Source organism: Sinocyclocheilus grahami, unplaced genomic scaffold, assembly GCF_001515645.1.
Source record: "Sinocyclocheilus grahami isolate Dianchi unplaced genomic scaffold, SAMN03320097.WGS_v1.1 scaffold625.1, whole genome shotgun sequence".
NCBI lineage: Eukaryota > Metazoa > Chordata > Actinopteri > Cypriniformes > Cyprinidae > Sinocyclocheilus > Sinocyclocheilus grahami.
The window spans coordinates 459,406-468,893 of record NW_015505804.1 but is presented as its reverse complement, the minus strand read 5'-3'; the positions used below and the strand labels follow the sequence as shown (position 1 = coordinate 468,893).

The 9,488-nt window shown below is 34.1% G+C and overlaps 1 protein-coding gene across 1 annotated transcript in view; it reads right to left on the bottom strand.

The window, feature by feature from the left end:
* Positions 1-4,642: 4,642 nt before the first annotated feature.
* The window catches only part of LOC107557931 (G protein-coupled receptor kinase 4-like), a 29,894-nt gene continuing 25,048 nt past the window's right edge, over positions 4,643-9,488 (bottom strand). The window contains exons 13-14 of the mRNA XM_016241517.1: positions 7,975-8,155; positions 4,643-5,287 (exon numbers count right to left, since the gene is read on the bottom strand). Of these exons, the coding sequence (XP_016097003.1) occupies positions 7,976-8,155 (180 nt within the window). The 3' untranslated portion in view covers positions 4,643-5,287; position 7,975. The remainder of the gene's footprint in view (positions 5,288-7,974; positions 8,156-9,488) is intronic.

Here is a 9,488-nt window from a genome sequence, read left to right as displayed (position 1 = left end):
TGTTGGAGATAGAGCCTCGAAGGAAAGGACTGCCATTTCTCAAACGTGTGGAGTACCGTATTGTTAGCAAGGTTTGTAAACTCAAACTCAGTTTGTATTTATAATACTTAAATCACACATTTTTAGCTCCCTCTCTCTCTATATACACACACACACACACACACACACACAAATATGTATGTGCAGTATATATAGATAGCATCATTATCTCTCCATTTTCATTTATCCTTAAAAATTCCTAAATGCCATTCTGTATTCCCTAAACAATATTAACTACTCCATTCCTTTTACACTTTTACTTGATTTACTAAAATAACTAATCAAATAAAATAAATTTAAAAACTATAAAGACATCTTTAAAATGACAAAGCACACAACAATATTATTCAAACTTAGCAGAAAATCTATTAAAAAAATCACAATATTTAAAAAATATTATTCAAAAACTATCATAGTATCTCAGTGATACTAAAATATCTGGTCCCTGCAATATTTGACAACGAGAATACATTTTGACTTACTTTCAAAAAACTGATTTTGTGGGGTTATGCTATTTTTATTTAAATTAAATAAATAAACTTGTTTTGATACATTTTTTACAGCAGTGATATTCAGACATTTATAATTATATCTTAAGCATCCAAATACATTTTGAGGCCACTGAATATCAAGAAAATATAATTATTTAAAAAAATGTTGTAGACACTCTTTGAGAGCAATATCTCTCTTTTTTTTAATTCTTATTAATTTTACTATTCTTTTAATGTTTGATGCAGTATGTGGTTACATATTTAAATAAATAATCCTGGATCTTCCAAAACCGGTAGTCAGCTCATATATCTCTTTTTTTTTTCCAGGTAACCCAAAATATTTAATTTTGGCAGGAACTTACATAATATTCAAAGATTACATGTGTTATCCTTAAAGGGGTCATATGATGCGATTTTAATTTGTCCTTTCTTTTTGGAGTGTTACAAGCTCTTGGTGCATAAAGAAGATCTGTAAAGTTGCAAAGACTTAAGTCTCAAATCCAAAGAGATATTCTTTAAAAAAAAAAAGTTAAGAGTCAGCCAGTTGGCATGCAACTTAAAAAAAAATAGTTCACCCAAAAATGAAAATTTGCTGAAAATGTACTTACCCTCAGGCCATCCACGATGTAGATGAGTTTGTTTCTTCATCAGAACAGATTTAGGATTACATCACTTGCTCACCAATGGATCCACTGCAGTGAATGGGTGCCGTCAGAATAAGAGTTTAAACTGCTGATAAAAACATCACAATAATTCACAAGTAATCCACACGACTATCAACAAGTCTATTCATTGGTTGAGCCACTACAAAAGTACTTTTAATTCATTTCAAATTGATTTTTTTTTCCAAGTTAAATGATTTTAATTATCATTATGTAGAATAATTGAATCAAAGATGTGACCACAGAGGAGAAAACAGTTAAAAGGCAGTGTAATCTTCAAAAATACAAGGATTAAAAACAAACGTTCTTGTGAGTTTTTATTGAGGATGAAAAGTAAATTTTAATGGCCATGTCAACTCATAATTTTATTGTCAACCAAAGTGAGTGCTCTTCCTCTTGTAAAACCATGGATACAGTAGAACATGCACACATATGGGAATAACAGAAGAGGAGTTTAAGTTCACAGCTTTGCAAAAGGGACCATAAAGATCCTCATAAAGAGAGAAACACATATGTGACCCTGGACCACAAAACCAGTCTTAAGGGACTGGGGTATATTTGTAGCAATAGCCAAACATTGTATGGGTCAAAATTATCGATTTTTCTTTTATGCCAAAAATCATTAGGATGTTAAGTAAAGATATTTTGTAAATTTCCTACCATAAATATATCAATGATTAGTAATATGCATTGCTAAGAACTTCATATTTTCCTATTTTGATTTTTTTGCACCCTCAGATTCCAGATTTTCAAATAGTTGTATCTCGGCCAAATATTGTCCTATCCTATTGTCCTAAAAATGGACCCTTATGACTGGTTTTATTGTCCAGGGTCACATATGGGTGATGGAGCAGACAAAGGTAAAACAATGCTTCCTATTTGAGCTTTACTGCCAGTGCTGGTATGTCATAGCCCCGCCCCAGACTCACGCCATTGGTTGGGATTCTCCAACAAACAAAGCAGTGTTTTGATCGAGCCAGAGACGGAATCAAAGTACAAATGGTTTATTTAGTCCCTGCATCTTATGTTGGGCTAGGAGAGAGAATTTTAAGATACAAATGACACATTTCTGCTTTAAAGAACTGCATCAAAATAAAATGTCCTATATAAAGGCATTCCAGGTGGAATACTTGGAATATATACCTTGTTGTTATTTCTACACATTTAGCAATGATCAATTTGACTAAGACTAATTCCCATCTCTGAATGGAAGCATCACCTCTGTCCTGATTAAAATAATGGTATAAAACTTCACACAAAAGCTGAACAAATTAATAAACACAATGTAACATAAAATGAGCATGTGTATGATAAACAGATTGCACAGTTCTGACATGGTGCACTGTCATTAATTACATTATAATTATCATTAACAGATCAATCAATACTCCATTTGGAATATTAACTGAACATATGACACCTAAGGCAAAATCAACAGCTCATTTAAGAGCTGTCATGTGAGCAAATTAAAAAATTAAGCTTATTTAGGTAGTAAAGATTCCTGATGGCACTAAAGGTAACCATAAGAGCAAAGGCAGAAAACTGAACTGAATGTGGTGGATATTAGCAAACAGTCAACAAAATTGATCAATTGGACGATTGGTGTCAGTCCATAACTATGGCCACCAAAAAAAGTTAGTATTCCCTTTGCGTCAGGTCCAAAATCTATCAACAGCCTTATTAAAGGATAACAAACATTTTCTATTTTATGTGAAAATCATTAAAGGAATAGCGGATTTGTTTTTTTACAAACATGCAGTTTTTTTGCTTCACAAGATGTTAATTGTTGGACTGGAAATTACTTGTGGATTATTGTGATGTAGTCACCCATTCACTGCAGAGGATTCATTGGTGAGCAAGTGATGTAATGCTAAATTTATCCAAATCTGTTATGACTAAGAAACAAACTTCTCTTCATTTTGGTGAGTAAATGTTCAGCAAATTTTCATTTTTGGGTGAACTATTCCTCTAAATCAATTATTTATGTATACATCCACATTACATCATCCATCTTGCAGTCTAGATATCGGCACTGGTATCAGCCACTCTAAACTGTATATCAGTCGACAACTGCGCAAATACGTCTGATTGTTTCCCTGTCATCTCTGAAAGATATGTTGAGGTATTTAACATAGTTTCGGAGAACAAATGTGTATGTTTATGCACATGACCAAAACAGGTATTAGTCACCTGACACACAGAGATCCAAGATGTAGGGATTACTAATTTCATGCACAGCTGCATGAACTGCATGGAAGCTATGGGGAAATGGTCATGACTAGCAACAGAATGATATATCGATCAGGCTAATTAATGGTCCGATATTTGGTCATTTTGAGGCTATTGGCACTAGCTACTGGCACTCCAATTACCATTAACATAAATGTTAACGCTTTCTTCTGTCAGTACAAAAACCCACCGACAGCTTTGTCAATGGACAGTTTCAGTTTTAAAAACATAAATTATACAGTGAAGGTCAAGTCTGAGGCCACACTGAAAATTTGGGATTCTACGTGTAATTTCAACCTAGAAATAAACAGAATGCTTTAGAATAATAAAAATGTTTAAAGGTGACATATCATGAAAATCTGACTTTTCCAGGTTTTAAGTGCTATAATCAGGTCCTCGGTGCATCTACCAACCAAGGAAACGTGAAAACGATTAACCCAGTAACTTTGTTTTGGGAAGCCTTTCTCGGCAAGCATCTGAGGGATCTAAAATAAACATGCAATTTATTTCCCAGCTGTTTACCTTCACAGACAACCAACTGTTTTTGTAACTCGTGTTTTTAACATAAACTTGTCTGTGAATGAGAACTTAGTTTAGTACTCACATGCTGTGACAGCCGCTTTCTGTACGTGTGCACTCAGAAAACCGTATATAAGAAGTTTAAACTAATATGGTTTAAACGCATGATTTCAGTGCGATAAACATGATAATCAGAACCAAAACAGATGTTTTTAGCAGGTCCGAACTGTAAAGGCACAGCTCTGTTCTGGAAAAGGGGGTGGGGAGCAGCAGCTCATTTGCATTTAAAGAGACAGGCACGAAAAACAGCGTGTTTCTGCTTCCACTCAAAATAGGCATTTTCAAAATGATATAATAAATGATCTGTGGGGTATTTTGAGCTGAAACTTCACAGACACATTCTGGGGACACCAGAGACTTATATTACATATTGTAAAAAGGGGCATAATATGTCTCCTTTAAAACAAAGAAAATAAAACAATATTATTGGAGCACATTTTACAAGAAAATACATTTTCAGTCTTTCTACTTCAAAATGTCATGTTTAATTCGATGTTACTCACTCTTTCTTTGTAATGAATTGTGAAATTTACTAGTAATTTTAAGTTAAATTACTTAATTTTACAACAATTTTAGTGTAGGTTATTAATTAACTAAGCAAATTTGGTTTGACATAGATAAACCAAATACTTTGACATTCTGATAATTGTACTGAATTAGAATTATATAAAACAGAAGTATTTTGCTTGGTGTTGTCAGACTGTTGGACCCCACTGTATACTTCGGCTATACAGTTTTTGTCAGCATTTGACCATCAGCCATCAACCCATTTCGGTTGAGCACTAGAAATGATAATGATGAATAGATCATTTGTACTGCTTTCTTTATGTTGATTTATCTTACCCCACTGTACAAAACAAGTGCACCAAATCTGTCCAGCCAAACAATCTAACATACAAACAAAGGCAGTGCTAACAGGAGGTTAGCATTAAACAATAAAAGTGAGTGCTTATATTGTGCTTAAAAAGAAATACACATTTCATATTCAGTACAGATGAAAAATAATAACAATAAAAACATTATATATGCATTCAAGTGGTATTTCTATGGCTTTTTGTACAATACAACCTTTAGTGAAAATATACATCTACACATAATTCAAGTACAAATGTACAAAATTCTTTAAACTCATACCCTTTTCTTTAATTATGATACAGTTTAATACAGTTCATAAATACAGTTGAACATTCATACGTTTAGTATTCTGATTGGCAGCTGATGGGAAGTGGGAGTGGTTTAAAGTCAAGATGGCTCCTCCTCCTCACTGTTGGCACTCCTAAAACAAACCTGGAAATGATGAAGAGCACAGTGACAACTTATTAAATGTACTGAAGTTTATACACACTAACATGGCAAACATTAATGTTTCTGATGACTAGAAGTGCGGTCACATTAGGGAAATGATAAGGCAAAAAATGTCCATTGTATATTGTCAATTGTGTAGCAATGAATGAAGCACCGCTCACACAGACATCAATTTCAAACCAAGACGCTTTCTGTTAATCAATACGGCAAATCCACATGACCGGGGACCAGTTACACAAACATAGCCACAATGTTAAGACTGTGTCTTAAAAGGGTCAACGGATGCCTATTTTATATGTATTGGCAATAAAACCAAAAGATGAAGGTGGGAAGGTCTGTTTGGAAAGAGCCAGAAAATACCTCAAGCCCCACCCCCTCTGACCACGGCAGGCGGCACGGTAGCACTTGCCTCTCGGTGGAATAAACGATAGAAGAATCCTCGCTTGGGTGCTGGATTTGGCTTGTTCACATCCAGATCAGAACACAGTGCTCCATCCATCTCGAACACATTAATCTCTTTAAAGCACTCCATCTCAATCATCTGAAATACAAACACACACACACATACACAACTGTACAGTGCACAATCCATGCAAGTCCTCCATTTCACATCATGGCCACATCACCATCTAGAATTATCAATCATTTAATCTATCATGAATTTCTAAGTGAAAGTTGTATTGCTCAGAAGTTACTCTTTTATTGATTTATTGGAGCTGTCTCTCTTTTAACTTTGTCTCAGATGTTTATCCCAAAAATCCTTAGAATACATAAATAAATGACACGATTGTTGACACTGCAAGAGCACAGAGCTATAAAATTAAATTGATCTAAATTGACAGTAAAGACAGTTATAATGTTAAATTTTTATTTTAAATAAATGCTGTTCTTTTTCTTTTCATCAAATAATCCTGTCCTCCATTTCACATCATGGCCACATCACCATCTAGAATTATCAATCATTTAATCTATCATGAATTTCTAAGTGAAAGTTGTATTGCTCAGAAGTTACTCTTTTATTGATTTATTGGAGCTGTCTCTCTTTTAACTTTGTCTCAGATGTTTATCCCAAAAATCCTTAGAATACATAAATAAATGACACGATTGTTGACACACTGCAAGAGCACAGAGCTATAAAATTAAATTGATCTAAATTGACAGTAAAGACAGTTATAATGTTAGATTTTTATTTTAAATAAATGCTGTTCTTTTTCTTTTCATCAAATTATCCTAATATATATATATATATATAATATAAGTTGATATGATTCTTTAGGGTCTTAATGAAAAGTCTATAACATACTTTGGTTAAAATGTCTCAATGGTAGTGTAAAAAACACCCTTTTTACCTTGTCAAAATGAGCTCTGTTTTCAGCACGTTGTTCTAGTCTATGTTGCTTTAAATGCTAATGAGCTCTGCTCACCCCTCCCCTCTCTTCTGTGGGGTGATGAGTAGTACGGTTTACTTTAGCCGCCAAACTTGCTAACAAGCACATATTAGGAAAGGCGATTTGCCAAGATTCATAAAAAACCTTATACTCAACTTCTTGTGTAGATGAAGCTCGATCATGAATGATTTGCGCAAACATAGACGCATTGTGCAAATCACAAAGCCTGATTTGAGAAAGGAGATTTTAAAATAGGGATTTAAAAAAAACCACTGGGTGGATTTTTATCATTATGTTCAAACAACAACAAAAGTGAATTTTGCATCCGATGACCCCTTTAAGAACTAGTTAGACCAACTAACAGTTAGCCAAGAAGTAATTAGTCTTATGATTCAGACTGGGCCAATCTACCGTTTTGTAATTGACTTTAAAAAGTTATGACTAGTCTTTAAGAAAACGAATTAGATGACTACATTTTTAAGACTAGTCTAAGCAGTTTATGCAACCGGTCCCATATTGAACATTGATTGATGAACTAAACATAAAATGATGAACTAAAATATTGGGGGACCAATATATACAGTATATGCTGTCTTGAAGAACCATAACATGGTAAAACATGTATTTTTTAAGCCCACGATTGCTTTAAATTTTCTCTGCTATATTTTAAACTGGAGATGAAACAATTGGTAATGAATGAATGCTTTTTAATCTCAGTGCAAACCTACACAGTTAAAGTATGAACTGGAATCAGCTGTCATTTAACCAACAAAACTTTGCTATAAGTGGTAAACCAAAAAAATTCCGACGTCAAACTGACTAGTCATCAGTCCTGTGGTCTGCATTACTTTGGTTAGGGTTAGTCAGAATAAACCTAAATTAAAGGCTCAGTTTGTAACAGTGTTGTAGAGGTTTGTCCCCATCACCACATAAACACACACACACACACACACACACACACATACACTGAAAGAAATAGGCTCCATTTATATTGCAAGGCTTAAATTCAACATGAAATCAAAATTATTTTTTGTTGAATATCTTGTTTTACTCGTAATACATAACATTATGGAAGCAAAATAGGTTGCAAACTTTATTTCATGTTGACTTTAACAGAGTACGCTTGTCTGTTTACATTTCACGGCACAGATAGAAATTAGAAGTCTGGCCATGCAGAGACCGTTTTACCATTCAAGTTCATAAAAGGCCAACAAAGATGTATTGGCAATAAAACCAAAAGATGAAGGTGGGAAGGTCTGTTTGGAAAGAGCCAGAAAATACCTCAAGCCCCACCCCCTCTGACCACGGCAGGCGGCACGGTAGCACTTGCCTCTCGGTGGAATAAACGATAGAAGAATCCTCGCTTGGGTGCTGGATTTGGCTTGTTCACATCCAGATCAGAACACAGTGCTCCATCCATCTCGAACACATTAATCTCTTTAAAGCACTCCATCTCAATCATCTGAAATACAAACACACACACACATACACAACTGTACAGTGCACAATCCATGCAATTCCTCCATTTCACATCATGGCCACATCACCATCTAGAATTATCAATCATTTAATCTATCATGAATTTCTAAGTGAAAGTTGTATTGCTCAGAAGTTACTCTTTTATTGATTTATTGGAGCTGTCTCTCTTTTAACTTTGTCTCAGATGTTTATCCCAAAAATCCTTAGAATACATAAATAAATGACACGATTGTTGACACACTGCAAGAGCACAGAGCTATAAAATTAAATTGATCTAAATTGACAGTAAAGACAGTTATAATGTTAGATTTTTATTTTAAATAAATGCTGTTCTTTTTCTTTTCATCAAATTATCCTAATATATATATATATATATATATATAATGGTTCCCACAAAAATATTAAGCAGTATTATGAATTCAATATTTTAACTTGTTCTCTGATATCTACATAGAAGCTATGTGGCTTAGGTAAGGGCAAAAAATCTCCAGAAACGGTTTTACATGTCCATTTACAACCCTAGGATTTGTCCCTAGAATTAAATGGTCTGTTTTTACCTTATTTGGAAGGGTCATGAATAATAATGTTGAGCTCTGCTCTGATTGGCTGTTTCACAGTGCGGCTCATTTCTGTAGCTAACACAGCAGGAAGGAAACACAGGGAAATATGTATATTTCAATACTGTCTCTCGCAGTTATATCGTTCGGTAATTATACTGTATATAAAATGCGGGCATCAGGGAGCTGCATATTAATATGCGGGGCATTGAAACTGCGTTCAAATGCACGATCGCTTTTAACTTTCACTTTCGAGATTTGCGATCCCACGTGCTCTGTGTAAACTACAGCGGCAGTACTTGACACACATTTCACAAGATCAGATGCTTGTCAGTGTTGCTCAGGATCTGTAAATCATTCGCCATCATCCTATGCAATTGTCTACACAACGCAAGGCTGTCTAATTCTAAACTTTAAAATATACATTTATTTTGTATTTATTTTAATTGCACATTTAAATTATGTGCAAAATTATAAATTTACATGCTTAAGGATTATTTCAACCAAACATGAAGTGTGCCTGTGTGGAAAGTGACTGTGCATGGTCCTTTTTGGGTCTTTCACAAAAACGAGTGAGCACCATTTTAAAAAATTAAAATAGGCCCTATATATAATATGCACTGTTGCTTAGTATTAAAATTATAGCTTCAGATGCATGATATTTGTAGGGCCCTATGAAATCCGTTTTATTTTCCCCAAATTAGCCTAAGTTTTATTTTTTCCAAAATCTTTTTTTCCGTTTAATTTTTCTGGATTCAG